This window comes from Pseudorasbora parva, chromosome 21 (assembly GCF_024679245.1).
Source record: "Pseudorasbora parva isolate DD20220531a chromosome 21, ASM2467924v1, whole genome shotgun sequence".
In the NCBI taxonomy this organism is placed as follows: domain Eukaryota; kingdom Metazoa; phylum Chordata; class Actinopteri; order Cypriniformes; family Gobionidae; genus Pseudorasbora; species Pseudorasbora parva.
The window spans coordinates 31178835-31195556 of NC_090192.1; the positions used below are offsets into that span (position 1 = coordinate 31178835).

At 37.3% G+C, this 16722-nt stretch overlaps 2 protein-coding genes across 2 annotated transcripts; both read right to left on the reverse strand.

Annotated features, from left to right (window-relative positions):
* Positions 1-1718: 1718 nt before the first annotated feature.
* tmem235b (transmembrane protein 235b) lies at positions 1719-11359 on the reverse strand. Its single transcript, XM_067430099.1, has 4 exons — positions 10879-11359; positions 10573-10629; positions 10245-10382; positions 1719-2872 (listed from the first exon to the last, which is right to left on the reverse strand). The coding sequence occupies exons 1-4, from the start codon at positions 11048-11050 to the stop codon at positions 2637-2639; spliced, it is 603 nt and encodes a 200-aa protein (XP_067286200.1). The 5' UTR covers positions 11051-11359; the 3' UTR covers positions 1719-2636.
* Positions 11360-11628: 269 nt separating this feature from the next.
* birc5a (baculoviral IAP repeat containing 5a) lies at positions 11629-16359 on the reverse strand. Its single transcript, XM_067429846.1, has 4 exons — positions 16133-16359; positions 15922-16031; positions 15621-15738; positions 11629-12214 (listed from the first exon to the last, which is right to left on the reverse strand). Exons 1-4 carry the CDS (start codon positions 16238-16240, stop codon positions 12122-12124), a joined length of 429 nt encoding a protein of 142 aa, XP_067285947.1. The 5' UTR covers positions 16241-16359; the 3' UTR covers positions 11629-12121.
* Positions 16360-16722: the final 363 nt, after the last annotated feature.

Consider the following 16722-nt stretch of genomic DNA (forward strand, 5'->3'; position numbering starts at 1 on the left):
ATGAAATGCACATGATTTTCTTTTGCTTGAAATGTTATGAACAGCAGCTAAGCTAATAATTTTCCATTTGCTTTTCTGTCTCTACCTCGGGATACTAGAAAGTATGCCAGCTCTAGTTTGGATCCAGCCTCTTTTGAAGATTTTAGATGACCCAAGACTGTGAGGAGAAGATGCCAACCCCTGCGGGGACTTTAGATGACGCCAACTCTGAATCACCATGCATCACTGCCAAAATGTTAGTAATCATTATGATCACAACTTAACGTAATAATTGCTTTAATTAGATAATTGTTTCTGCCTAAATGAATAAACAATATTAGCTAACTGCATGGTTTGTATTATTTTAATATCTAAAGCTGTTTTATAACAATATGTATTGTGCACTATACAAATAAATGTAAATTGAATAGATGTAAATATTTAGGGCGGCGGGGGGGGGGGGGGGGGTATGCTGCGTGTGGTTGCATAAATACCCTATACAATCAATAGGCTCAATGATAGATTGCACATCTAATTTAAACATATGAAAAAAAAATACTGCCTACTGAGCCGCGAGGCCACACCAAAAGAACATTCATTTCAGCCTTGTTCTGCTAGGGTTCTGATGGGGCCGTGTACGGTTGATGGGGTGGACTAATCAGCTACTTATGGAGGAGGACACAAAAACAGATCGGCTCCAACAGAAATTCAAAATTATTCAGTGAGGGCTTGAGTGCTATTACTGGACTCAATGTATTCATCTAAAAGAGATGGCAAAAATAGGCATGGGAACAAAACACAATTTATAGGTTGTGAATAATTCAACAAAAAACATTTACATCTGGGATGCAGTAGTTGGAAATCTGTGCTCTCAGACCACCCTGGACTTTAAGTGAAATCTCTGTAATGTACACAAATACTAATAAGGAAAATGAACAATAATCAGTTTCCATTTGGAAAGAAGCACCAAGTCCACTATTTTGTTTGAATCAAAGAAGGTAGTCTCATTACTCCCTTGTACAATTTTCTTTCCACACCTGAAAATGAACTTGAATGATTCTGATTTCTTGCCTCTGCTAGAGCTCGTCACCCTCTGAGAGTGTTAAAGCGGACCCCTGATGTCTGTTATCCTGCATAGAAAAAAATTAAACCCACTGCTGCACTCTTAAGACATTAAAATCTTTATGATTCATAAATGCAGCCAAGTGTGCCAAAACATAATTTATTGTGAGTCACATGTGAGTCACATGTTCTTCTGCTGTTGATTTGTTTAAAGCTGTGTCTGTGTATAATCAAAATTAGAGTGGATATTAAGAATTAGAAATATTGCAGTTGTCCCTGGTATAGGTATATTATTATTTGTCTTCTGATGCACAAATATGTTATACATTTTCAACGTCAAAAAGGTTATATCCACAATTAACAACAGGCAGACAACCATTATCTACAGATAATTCAGTTAAGCTTTAATCTCGACAATTATCAAAAAGCATAATGTTCCACCCTGTTGCCATAAACCAAAATCAAAATAATAGTCAACAGAGATTTTCATAAAGCACTTCGCTTTGAGACTGAAAGCTGTCACAACTATATGACAAACAACAGTTACTAATCAAGTTAAAATGCAAAACACTCAAGAAACACAAATATAAATGAGAAGATTAAAAGTAAAATATTATTTGTATTATTTGAGAACAATATTTACAAGAATAACACCATTCACAAGACAAGCAAAGTCTCTTAAATTAATTTAAATTAGCTTATTTGGGTTAAATTGATAGAAATGTGAGGAGAGAAATAACTTTAATTATGATTATTGATATGATCCATCAAATAAATTACAGATCAGATGCAAAGCGCACAGTCATGAAATGTGAAGCATTTTAAAACATCATAAGTGAATCAAATTGCAGAAGTTAAATGAATTTCTCTCAGAAAGGACTTTTCATATATTACACATGTATTTAATGAACAATGGACTGCTGTAAATCATATATAGTTATGTCATGCTTCCTTTTACATGCTCCATTCATAATGTGAAATCAAGGAAAATAACAGGAAGAGAAAAGCAGCAAATACGAATACTTGAAAACAGGAGTCCAGCATAAAAGATAACCACAGAGACACAAACACATGAAATTTACTAGCAATTACAGAAGCAATTATCTACAAAAGATATGGAAATGTGGCAGACGTAATCAGGCTTTTGAGTTGGTTTATATACTTATACAATGTCATATAGCTCAGAGAAAGTAATAGAATAACCACTAACAGAAATAATAACTGAACGAAATAACAGACTTATTAAAATTGTACTATTTTTAAAGGGCAATTAGGTTGTCCAACTCTACATTACTGCTTAAATGTTTCTCAAGATTTTAAGTGTTTGAAATTACTTTTGAAGACAAAACATGGTTATGTATGAACATCTTCACAACCCTTACATTTCAGTTTATTTCCATTTGGGTTCTTTTATGATTTCAATGGCTTTACTATTCTTATAGAAATGTGGAAAACAGATATTATAGAAATAAATCAGTGTGTCCACACTCTGTAATGTACATGTGTAGGTTCTAACAATACAAGACTGAGAGAAGACCTTTACAAATACTGCTTACCTTGCCTGAAATGGACATGTATGTTTTAACGAACCTGCTCTATATGGGAGCGACAGACTCTTCATACTGAGTTAAAGGCACCAGCCTGGCAGCCAGCAGTAGAAGAAGGCCAGTGATCACCTCCAGGAGAAAGGAGATCCAAGCCATGCCCATAGACCACCCGTATGATGTGTGCACTTGAGCCATCTGCTCACGGCCCATCCGCCTTTCGGTCTCTTCCAGAGCCTTCTGAGAGTACCTGATGTATAAGCTCACCCCAGAGAGAGTGAGAAGACCTGAGAAAACACATGCAGAAGCACGCATGAATGCACCCACACAAACTAAACCAATTAAGCATCATTAAGACAACAACCGTTTTGTTCTATAAGAGGCTACAAGACATTCTTTGTTTTGTAGATGGATAAAAAAAATAAAAAACTTTAACATTTAGACGTAGGCAAAAATAAATTTGATTCAACAACAATCAGTCTTGATTCAGCAGATCTAACAGGATGTTAAAATCCAGTCACTGTTAGGCTATTATTTTGCTTCTTGGCAATTTCTTTTAATCAATGAATGGTTCACAGAGCATTTGTTTTGTGTGGGCTGTGGTGGTTATATTATTGCCACATTCATATCTATATTCAGTCATGAATAAATGCCTAATCCAGGCAGCATTTAAAAACTGGTATTTGATACCTTTAACAACAGCCTTTATTTTGAAACCTTTTGCTTGAAAATGTTGTTTGTGCCATCTTAAAACAAATGACCCACTTTATATAAGGTGTCCTTAAAGGGTTAGTTCCATAGACAGTAAAAGAAATGGACAGAGCTATCCCATAGACTTCAACGGCGGAAAGTGAGGTCAATTAAAAGCACTCACTTCCTGATGGCGGAGCGAACTGCGCAGGCTCAGACTGAGCTTGATGATGTTAGATGTGACGTGAACAACCTGTCTGACAGTTGTAGGTCTTCTAGTAGTTGTGGAAAGTGAAATCTGAATCACGTTGTTTAAATATTTTCTCCCGTTTTTTTTGGCTCACTGTCGGCTTCTCCCCATTCTTCTCCCTTGCCTTTATCAGACTTTATGTCTCCACGTCCCCCCGAATGCCTGACGAACAGTAAAAGATTGTTTCTGAGCGTCTCCTCAGGTCTATACGGTAATTTCTCAACTGTGCGACAGAGTCGCGTTGGTTATGACGCAATCGTTAGCTTATTTTTACAAAAACAGCTTCTGCTGGGCAATAGTGTAAGATACAACGTAATGGAGCCTTTTATGCATTGTCGTGTTTCTTTAGTAATAAACAATGGACAAATGAAGTCTTTAAACACCTCGGATGTAAATTTATTCACTGTCAAAGTGACTCAAAAATGAATGGGAGTCAATGGGATGCAACAGATGGCTTGGTTAGCAATGGCTGCCCCTATGGGTGGAACGCTTTCCGAGTGCTAGATTACCCCCTTGGTTAGTTCACCCCAAAATTAAAATTATCCCATGCATAATTTACTCACCCTAAAGTCATCCTAGGTGTATGTGACATTCTTCTTTCAGACGAATAAAATATTATAGTTAAAAATGTCCTGGCTCTTCCAAGCTTTATAATGGAAGTGACTGTTGGGTCATTTTCATTTTTGAATCCATAAAAGTGCTTATGTCCATCATATAACTGCTTCATACGACTCCGGGGGTTTCTGGAATTGAGGTTGAATTAATCATGGGATATTTATTTATTTATATATATATATATATATATATATATATATATATATATATATATATATATATATATATATATATATATATATATATATATATATATATATATATATATATATATATATATATATATATATATATATATATATATATTAAAAAAAATATCCCATGATTAATTCAACCTCAAGAATTTATATATATAATCTATGTGTGACAATATCTTATAATTGACCATGTTTGAGTCACCCAAACTTCAACTTTCAGCATGCAAAACACTGGTAAAAAGGTTTTTTTTTTTTACTTAAGACCATTACAATTTTATTTTCTGTTGTTATTGGGGTTATACTGACTAAAGACAGAAAACAAATTGTTAAAATAAAGCAACTAATTTATTCATGCCACACTGCATTTTAATGGTTTAAGTAAGAAACATGATGCAATTAAGCTTAGTTAACTGAGTCTTAAGTGCATTCAATTCTAGTTGAACTACTAAAAATATGTTCACCTTACTCGAAGAAAATGTGGAAACCGATTGCAGTTTTTTAAGTCGCCATAGCTGAACATGACAGCATAAAACTGTGTTGAGAATAATAGTATTTAAGATTTTTCAGAACATAATATAACACTGTTAGTTAAATGGAACTACTCAAGTAATCTTACTGTTAAATCTTAAGCAAGATTAGTATATATTCTAGAGAGTATGTTAACTAGAATTCGCATTATAGTAACTTGATACGTATTACTTAATTTTCTTGGGAGGTGGTAGCTTTCTTTACATTTAGCTGAGTATTAAATGAGCTTTAATTTTTCCTTTAAGTTTGCTTTGCAGAAGGCTCTTGGATTTCATCTAAAATATTAATGACAGCATTTTCATTTTTGGGTGAACAAACCTTTTACCAAGCTTTTGCTTCATTTTTTTTCCTCTGTGCTAAATTATCTGGATTCAGTCATCTGATATCACTCGCATAATGTTTCAATTATCTAAGCGGTTTAGTTTAATAAACCCATATTTTAAGCCGCCATAAACCATTTGTCTTTTTCTGTGATCAACTGAACCAGAACTGAATACAAAAACATTCTCTTCCCAGACATGCAGAGATCGTCTCCCTAAACACGGCTCTTACTGTAAGTACAAAACCATAAACACACGTCTAAACTACGGGATCCGTTCTCTCGCAATGAAGAGAAGCATCATCATCATCAGCAATGTAAATAGGGAGGAAGTCAAACTAGTTTCCTGTGGCACCCTGGAGCGTCTGATGTTTCCAAGACATGAGCCATTATTACCAAATCTTCATTAAAACAGAATGTGCTGATGTGGATACACAGCCGCAAAAATCACATCTAATTAACCACTGACAAAATGAGAATGGATTTCCACATCAGCCGTAATATGCACATAAAATTAAGAGCCAATAAACAGAGAGTTTCTAATTAGCATGGCCGAGAGTCCAGACAGGAACAGACTGACTTGTTTTTTATCTTACATTTACCGGTTCATTTAGAACAAACAGTTTGTACTCTCCAGAAACGACTGATTCATTTTCATGGTGAATTCACTGATTTTTCATCTTATGAGCAAAAGAACATTAACAAAATACAGTTCATGTGAAAATCTCTGATGTAAAAATAGTCCTTCAAAATTGCATCTGCTTTTGTTCACTATGTTCCTGTCTGTAATAACCAATGCAAAAAATAGAGGACATTCCATAAAATAAAGATATAAGTAAGTAACAAGAACGATGCCAAAAATGTACCCCCTTTTACACCAAGCTTCAACCGTGTTAAACACTTGCCATGCGCTCTTTATTACCACGGTGGTAAATGCTGGAAATCATTGGCTGGCTCCTTTAAGGAAACCTTTATTCAAGTCATATGCTGTCAGGCTACATAGTGAGAGGACACTCAAATAAAGGCTGTGAGATGCGGTTTGGTGTTGGGGTAAAGAGCCAGCCAGATATGTCTGTGTGTGCATGTACGAAGATCAAAGCAAAAATATTTTGCCTCTGACACTTAAGTTGCTTTGGGATTTCTTGCGAGGGTCTCAGGAAATGAGCTCTGGTTGCACTCGGTATGGATTATTATTGTATTTTCTTCTTCTTGTACATGTGTTTACTGACTGAAGAACAAAGGCAATAATATCACATTTAAATGAGAGACGGATGCATGGTCAAAATACCCGGAGGCTGTATTATCCTTCACATAAATCTACCCAGATTTTTTTTTGGTTTCACCTTTCCCTTTCACCTAAAGATTGCCGATTTCAATCATAGCTGGGGGGACATTCTCTATTATTCTATCAATTACATGAGAGGAAACTTAATAACTTCATTCCCATAAGACTCTGACATAACAATTACTCTAGATGAATAATGCCTTCAGCCTTCCAGTTTTAAATGTCATTCAGAGAACTGCACAGCCGAATGATTGAACTTTGTTTATCTTTTGCACCTCACCAGTCCCAAGTTTCTCTGCGATTAAAGGGTTAGTTCACCCAAAAATGAAAATGTTATGTTTATCTGCTTACCCCCAGTGCATCCAACATGTAGGGGTCTTTGTTTCTTCAGCTGAACACAAATGAAGATTTTTAACTCCAACCGTTGCTGTGTGACAATCATATAATGCATGTCAATGGGTGATAATTCTATGAGAGCAAAAAAAAATAACATGCTTAGACAACATGCACGAAGAGCCCTGTGGCTCATGACGACACATTGATATCTTAAGACACAAAACAATCAGTTTGGGTGAGAAATCGATTTTTTCCGTATTTACATAATTTTTTACCTCAAATACAACACTATATCCAACCGACTGGAAAGCACTTAAATTCCGGTAAGGTTAAATACATGCTCTGTACGTAAGAGAATCACTTCTGGCGTTGATGTAAACTACGCCAGATCGTGTATACCGGAAGTGATGTATTTACATGTACACGACGCCAGAGCGTTGATGCAGATAAACATAACATTTTCATTTTTGGGTGAACTGTCCCTTTAAGAACTTTTTTATTTTGTATTTATTTAAAGGTGTAATGAACTAGATTTTTTTTAATATGTACTGTTGTCTGAGGTCAACTTATGACATTCGCATGGTTTTTAAATTCAAAAACATCATAACTAATAAGTAAAAGGCTATTTTCTTCACTGGTTTTGAGGCTCTCTCCAAAACACTCGTTTTTGAATGGCGTGCCGCTCCGAAGTAAATGCCCACGGCTATGATTGGAGAAGATTTGTATCTTTAATGAGCTTCAACTCCCTTGTCATTTTTTTTGAAAGTGGCAAGCAAAATAATTCTCTGACGGGGCTCAGTCTCAAAACTTATCAAACAAACACAATGATTTTTCTCTCATCCACCCGTGATTGATCACTTGGTCCACCTGATCGGTCGGTGGATATAAGCACAAACCTCACACACACACACACAGCACACGCGCTCTTCATACATCAAGTCAAGAGAGTGAACAACGGAAATCAAGAAATGTATGTTATTTCACTATTTAAGATCCACCGGCCTGCCGACGTGCTTACGTTTTGGGAGACCGTCTGGAAAACACACAGCCCCGGGACATTGAGTTTTGCGAGCTCTGAGAGACTGTTCTCAAATCGCAATGAACCAACAAATAAGGGATTTTCCAGCCTGTGACAGCTACTGACAAAAGTGTGTTGCACCATTCCTGCCATATTCAATATAGAAGGCACAACATTGTGTTTTAATCTCAATATGTCTGCAAATCCAGTGTCAAAGTAAAGCCATGCTTTCTTGTTTGCCGTCAAAGACGTCAACCACTCTCGTGTGTGTTTGTGTCCTGTCACAAAATGTGTCGAAAGCTCCTAGCCAACATTAATAGTGTGATTGAGGTCTATGTCGACAATGCGACTAAAATAGGAATACTCCACGTCTTAATTCGATTTGTGTTTACTTCGAGGATGACTTTAGCTGGATAAAGGTAATCAGAAATCACTGTTTAGGCTACATGGTAGTTTCTTAATCAGATTATTGTCTTAATCAGGTTAATATTGGAGTATTGCTCTCCATGCAGACGTACTGAATGTCTCCCTAAAAATACTGCTTTGTGAAAAATAAAGTGACGATAATGAATGTAAGACAAGGAATAACAATTAAGATTAACATACAGTACATAGGAGTTGTTAGTTCGCAGAAGCAGCACACCAGCTCCAGACAAACAATGACACAAAGTCAAAACTGTCCTGTTACTATTGCTAACATTATGACAACAGTATATCTTGGTCCTGCGAACATAGCAAAAACAATATTACTCAACTATTGAGCTTGAAGCAGAAAAAACACAACCTCTGTGTCCATTTTCAGGCCTAGGTCTCTCTAGCACAGGAAAGCTTTTCTCATATTAATGCGCGTCCTAAAGCTCTTCCCTTCTTTTTCCAGTGATATTCCTCAGATCTTTTTTCTTTGGTCTCCAAGCCACCTCTCTATCTCACAAATCTCCCTCTTTCTCCTCCCCCATCATGAGTGTAAACACCCCCAAGCACACATTACAAGTGCATTGTGGTGCTAGGTCCGATCCCCTTTTAAACTTTCGAGTAGATTGGTCCTACATTCACATGGGATTCAACCGCCAGATTCAAACTGTTTTCATGCTTCGGCTGGCACTGAGCCAGAGACGGACGTGCCTAGCGCTTGTAACATATCACAACTATGCAGTGTTTCATCTACATAATGTTTATTTTAGGTTTCCAACATTTAAATACACACAAGTACTAGTAAAACAATATATTTAAAGTTTGTGAAATATACACTGGTGTCTATGGAGGCACAATCCATTCAAATATAATTTAACAGTGCGTTTTATTTATATCCATAGTGCAAGTAACCATAAAGTTTATTTCTTCTCCCAGTAGCCACTTACTTACATGTATTTCGGTAGAAACTTATGATTTCAAATGCTGTAAATCCGACTAACAGGACTCTCTGAACTGTGGCACAAACAAACATGACTGCGCCCATGCACGTTATAGATCAAGATAATTTATAACGGGTTTTTTTTGTGTTTTTTTTTAATGACAAAACACTCAAAAATATTTGAGAATCAGAATATCAAATAGTTGATGATATGGTAAGCAAGTTAGTGAATGTTTTAAATAAAAAAGGAAAACATTATAAAAGCAATACATGATCTGTCACAGTGCTGTTTTGGCTGTGGCGAGTCATGTGATAATGATGTCAAAATGGAAAACGTTCTAACATTACTTAAAAAAAAAAACTCACTCTGATGGGTCAGCTAGAATATTTTAATCTTACATGTGAAAGGGTTAACTGGTTTTCAGGAATCACCTATACTGCCCCTTTAAAACATGGATAGCATGCTTGGTAAGGCACTAAATCTGTCAAAGTAGCACAGTGTAAAATGTGTTAAAAATGTAGGCAGCACATCTTGCTAAGCATTCTTGTGGTGCGATATGGTGAGGCTTTACTAAGATCCAAATATACCCCAAACCCAACCCTAACTTTAAAACCACGCAGTGGCAGAACTAGTTTCATTCTAGGGGGGTGGTTAAAGTCACTTCAAGGTGTCCATAACCCTAACCTGGCATTAAAAAAGCAAGAATGAATCCTATAATAATCCTGAAACTGATAATAGGTAAGTGACAAACACAAGTTCTTCTCTTTCACATTACAAGCATTATATAAACATTCCTATACTATAACTTACGACACTGGCATTACTGGCACCGTGCTACCGTGCCACTCCAGACGCCTCTCTGGCTCTGCCACTGAAGCCATGCACATAATGTTGGAAGCGCATCCTGATAATAGCATTTTTCCCATATTTATTCCCATGCAAAATAGGTCTATGTTAATCAGTCCTCTGCTGACAAACTTTTATGCAGGCAAAATATAAATGATGTATCTTTAATTTTCTAACCGCTTGTTTACTGTGCTAACCATGGCATTCAATGGGTCAGACTTACTGCACAGGAGGAAATATGAAGCGGATCCGATCAGGAGTATCCGACTTCTGGCCAGGGAGCTGACGAGACCGCAGATACCTCCAAACACCAGCATCACCAGACTCAGAGGCAGTAAGATGGCAATCACGTTATGCATGACTGAATGAAGTAAATTATAACGGTTACGCCATACAGAAATGGCTTAGAATAAAACAACTAACATCTTACCCATGGCTCAGTTATACATATAGCCTTGAGGAACATTCATTGCAGTACAATAAGCAGTTATTCATGAAATTCATTAAGTTATTTCATGAGCATTGTGTTTATGAAAAAGGTTAACACTCACTTTCCATTTGCCTTTCTGATTCTGAATATCCAGTGTCTTCTGTATGACTTTGGACATCTACAGTCAAGAACACAACTCAGATTACCAGTGTGCAGAAATTATTTTGTGGGTGCAATCTCCAAGAAATAATTTGTATGCGTACTTATTCAGATATGACAGAAACAGTTCTGCATATTCATTGGTCATATGTTCTGTACGCGCCAGTGAATATTATCAATGCATCCATTAAAAAATTATCGATTATGATCAGAGTTAATTCAAAGCTTCTCATGGGTAAAGACATGATAATGAAAATAAGCGCCATACCATCTGCAACTCCCCAAAGTCCAGAGTTACTGCGCGCCGGGTCAGTGTGGTTCGCGCGCTTGTCTTCAATGATGTACCAGTATTCAGTTCCAATGGAGAGCGCTAAACAGCTGAAACTAAGAACACCAGTTAAACCCCCGCTGACGACCACGAAACCGAATGTGATTTTCATATCGGAGAGGATATCTGCGATTCCGATTCAGGACAACCCAAAAACTAAGCTGAAAACCATACCATTTGCGAAAGGCACTGGCTGTGCGACGCGATCAGACGCTGAAGGGTCCCGGGAGTTGATGAAATAAATCACACGCGCTTGCCCGACAGCTGGAATAAGTGATGTTGACTGTCCATCCAAGATGTCGACAACATATGTTGACATGCAAGGTGTCAATAGTACAAAAGTTGAGGTTTTAAGAGGGAACGCTGGTTGCTTGAACATTTATTCATCGACGGTGTGTGCAGTCTCTGTCCAACTAACTGAAGGCAAGATTACGCATGACTGGTACACAGGCAACATGACGTACAGTGCAAACCAACACCCTTCATGACTTTATCCATCCATCCATCCATCCATCCATCCATCCATCCATCATTCTATTTTTCAAACATAAATGAAAAAATCTGAAGCATACAAAATCTTTCCACACTGGATTTCCATGATTGTTCCAGTAATTAATGATTACTGGGTCAAGATAAATAAAAAAAAAACAAGGACATAAAAACAAAAACACAGAATTCATATGAAAATTACTCAAAGTGGGGGACTTTACTAAAAAATAAAGCAAAAAGGCACACCACAGTAAAATGTATTAGCAGACTGTGAGCGGCTTTTTGGAGAGCAGTTTAGCCCATGTAATATTTCAGAGCTGACTGAGCACAAGAAGATATAAAAGTAGTTACCATAATCTTTTCCATACCTGAAAACTGAACTGTTACATCTACAATAAATAACGTGCCATTTTTACTTCAGTTTTTTATGCTGACAGAGCAGACAAAAAGACGACAAAAAGACGACATGACTGAAAACGTTGCAGAAAACAGAGGACATTTTATTACGCTTATTTTAAAATAAATACTATAAAAGTAGGAAGAATGTGTGTAATAAGATCAACTTTAACAGGTGACAGGACAAAGATTTCATCACAGGTAACATTTAAAAAGAACATGTTACCTGAACATGTTCCATGACATACAAAAGAAAGAAAAGAGAAAAGAAATGGACCACTGCCCCCACTGAACCGCTTCATTCCTCCCCCATTGCCGTCTGGATGATCTTGGTTCTCTTGAGTTTCACGGCCTCTTCAAATTTATCAATCGCCTGGCCACATGATTTTTTCTGAAAGTTTACAAAGCATTTTATTTAATTCATACTCTTAGCATGTAAATAATGAGAAAATATAATTAAAAAAAACATTCAGCTATGGAAACTTGGATGCTGCATTTCAGCAAATAAACTGACTTGTTGACATGTTTTTCCATGTCACAAGTCAAATACAAATCAAATATAACCAGGGCCATAACCACCATAGACTTTGAGCAGGACATGTCCCCCTGAATAATTCGAATTTATCCAAATTGTCCCTCCCAATATTTGATATTCTTGATGCTGCTCTGCTGTACTCCAATACACACCGCTCTGTTTGTTGCTAGGATGACAAAAGTAAAATGTTACATTTTTAGGTTGGTCTGCCTCAGCGGTCTATCAGCGCTCGTCACTGTCAGAATGAGTGAAATGGCCAATCATATTAAAGAAGGTGGGGCTTACTGTTAGTACAAACACAACACTTTTAGTTATAGCAGTGAAAGAGTAATGTAAAGATGCAAGTAGGCAACTGTTCTGTTTTATGATAAAAACATTCGGTAACCAACAGTAATATCAAGTGATGCAAACTACTGGACATTTATGAATTTCTGATTTATTTATTTCACCATTTTGAGTTGAAATATGAGTTATCCTAACTGAATTGGATGAGACAAGAAACATTTTGCATTTTTAAATATTAGGCAGATGAAAATAAGAGTGAATGTGTGCATATTTAAATAACTACAATAGAACTGGAACTTTTACCGCTCGTATCTTTTTTCCTTAAATCCCTTTTAATTCCTTTGAATAAACCAGTAAGAATAAGACAGACATGTGGATCAACATATTTTGTTGATCCCGAAACAACATTTATATCCGAAAACAGTCCAAACCCTATCCAAACCTAATCCTACTCATAACTTAAAATCAGAGGAAAATGATAGAGTAACGTTGATGTAGAAGCACCAAACCTTGGTTTGCCTAAACTTGACATAAACTGTAAACTTGTCCCTCAAATCTGATTGAATGATTGGAATGTTGATCCAGGAACATGTACTCGGTGAAACCACATTCAGTGCCTTATGATATTGAGGGCGGGATAAACGGTTGTCTTCCAAACTCCTTCTGCACGCAATGGGATAGCGCTACAACCAACCAGAGCAACGTGAAGTGGAACTGGTTGATAGATTAAACATTCGTTGTATCTGGTCGGCAAAACTCTGAACACATCATGCCTTTTTAAGAATGACTTCAGTGCCGTTCTTTGTTCTTTTCTCAGAGAAAAGCTCCAAGTCTTCCAGAGTCACGGTCGAAACTGATTCGAAAGGCTGCCGTTCACCAGATTCTGTGTTTACTAGAAGCACGCAAACGCAACTCTGCTGTCATTAAGCCCCGCCCACGTCTCTATACACTGTGATTGGCCTGACCAGTGTGGTTTTTACAGCTCAGAAGTGTATTGAGAGTTGCTAGACGACACTCGCAGCAGATTAGATTTGCTGCCACTAGGGTGCGTCTAGATTTCTCAGCTAGGGAAAAGCAGCAATGTCTCGAGACATGATTTTTAAACTTTTAACTTGAGCGGTGCATTGAAAAAGGCGCAACTTTTAAACATTTAACACTTTTTCTTGCATGTTTCTATCTTTATAATACGCAATTGTGAGTTCATATCACAATTCTGATGAATAAAGAGCATCTCTCACAATTATGTTTATATTATGAGGCATAGGGCCCTATCTTGCAGTCAGCGCAATTGACTTTGTAAACCGACGCATGTTTCATTTTGCACCCGCGCAAAGCGTGCTTTTCCCTCCACAAAAGCACGTCACTAAACTAGTGAATGAACTTGCGCTCCCCGGGCGGTTCAGCGCAAAAAAGGAGGCGGGTTCCGGCGCAAACAATCCCTGGTGCTATTTTGCTGTTCCATTAAAAAATTGCGCCACTGACCAGAAAAAACCTAGTCTAAAGTCAGTGGCGCGTTGCGTGTTGTTCATTATGCTATTTTAAGGGCGCATGCTTGACCATAATGTATAGCGTGCATAACGTGCATACACTTTGCTACAAAGATGCAAGTTATTTTTGCAAATCATAAATTGTTACACTAAAAAAATATTAACACATGAGATGACGGAAATCATTATGGTGTGCCACGAAGATGTGAAAAAATAGGCATAAATTTTAGCTAACAAATTATTCAGGCTAATTGTAGTAATTAAGGATCAGACCTGTTTGCCCAATAGTGGCAAGACATATATGTATATAAGGACATCTGACAAATTGGTTTGTCCGTCAAGAACCAGGAAAAAAAAACAAAAAAACAAATCGACTGAAAAACTGAAAAAACTGTTTAACCGACGCCTGTTTAACTGACGCTATTTTGGGTGGGTTTCTCCCATCCCCATACAACACAACTTCTCTGTCTTTCACTGCTCTTACAAGAACATCAGTCTCCTCGGCTGTGAACCGCTCCTGGCGTGCGCCTTGTAAATACGCCATAATAATAACAATCCATAATGGAACTTACGCACCTGCTTTTAAAGGGAATGTTGGATGACGCGCTGATTGGTTTATTCACGTTACGCCCAAACCACACCTATGAATAATGAAGCTACTTCAGACCAACCCATTTTAGATTTGCGTCGGGCGCAAGAGCCATTTATCCCGCCGGGAAAATAGCAACAGCGCCGAGACCCGTCCACAAAGTTACTTGCGCTTCGCGCTTTGACACTTGCGTTTCAGATTGTTAAAATAGGGCCCATAAACTTGAACTCTTTTTTATTTTATTTTGTTGCTTTCACAGATTGCTATTGCAGAACTGTAATTTTCTGCCACAAGTTAGGCTCAGCCCAGTGTTGCTAGACATACGATAATTATCGTAATTGTATGATAATTTTGACCTCTGTACACTCATTAATCCCATAATCAAATGTGCAATCATTTCAGAATTTTGTGACACTTGTTGTAATCACAGGGCTTCTAGGCTCACTGATCAAGCTGTGGATCCTACCTACATCTACAGTACCATAATGATTGCGAGAGAACGTGTTGTTACGCATGTCTTACATTTCCTCTCACATTTGTCTTCTCTGCCAATCATGGTGGAGAGAATGACACTCTCTCACAAGCACAAGTTAACGTTCCTGCACTAGGTCAGTTGTTTTCAAGCTGAGGTTGAAAGTGTAGAAAATGTGTGCTGAAAAGGAAGATGACACTAACTTGTTTTATAATTGATGAGCTTTACAACATTGACAATTATTGAACTGAACCAACAAACTAGATGAGCTGAACAATGGCACTATTATGTTCTGTAGAGCTGCTTCACAGCTGAAATTGAATTTGTTTCACAAAAAAATTAAATGTAATGTTTTTTAATGTGATGGTGCTTTGTAACAATCTGTACTGCATAAAGCATGTGACATTCTGTCAGTGAGCTCATACTTACAATGATAAACTTCTGCCTCTCTTTCTGAAGTTTCAGAAACTCCTCCACAGTCAGATTGTCCACGGTCTTCTTCAGCAAAATAAAATCACAGGAGGGAGAATGGGTTTTATGCTCTTTCCTGATAAATATAAGAACACCACAGCACATCAGGAACAAAATGCACAATAAGGGGGCTGATGACATTTATTAAATCAAATAACCCTGACTTGAAATCCGGGTCTTATTGCATTACAGAGACAAAGCCTCTCTCAGATCTATAATGCAGTAACGTCAGTGAAAAGTTTAAAAGACACGGACTCACTCAGGGTCATCCTCGGGTTCCCATCCCTCCAGCTCTTTCAGACAGAAGAAACACTGGGCTATATCTGGGCTATTGTCCGACGGGGTGTGAATAAACCCAGCTTTGGCCATCTATAGAACAAAAAAGAACGTATAAAGCGAAAACATTGCATTTCCTTTTGTAGCACCTACAAAAAAATGTCTAGGCTTGCTGGATCAAAGGGTTCACTCACATTTTCTGGAGTGCAAACGCAGCCCTCTTCAAACGGCCACCCGACGAATGTTTGAAGTCTAGTCTCATAAAAGTACATTTTCGTCTGGTCGTCACTACCAAGATCCATTTTCTTGAATGTGGAGAGTAATATTAAAAATAAAATAGAAAAGGACCGAGCTACTCCAGTGCCTTACTTGTTATGATCGTTTCTTCCGGTTTAAGTTTAAAATTTAGAGCGCAAGTTTCGATTGGCTACAGGGCGTCACTTCCACGCATGCGCAAAATATCCTACTCTAGTCTTCCTCGCCTTGGTAAATTATTAGAGCTCAGCTCTAGCTTATAAGTGTTAATAGTGTTTGTTAATCAAGGCGGATTTCATGTTTTCTTTTGTGAATGTTCACATTATTGAATGTAATTTAGGATTATGTTGGTTGTAGCCTATGCCCACTATGTACAGCCTAACGTTAGATAACCAAAAACAGTTGCAAACTAAACAAGGAGGACATGTAAGGTCTTTTTAATGCTTTTTAGAATTTAAAATAAGAATTGAACACACTTTCTATCAAACCATAAGAAACACACCTCATTGCCACTCTGTGAAGATGGATT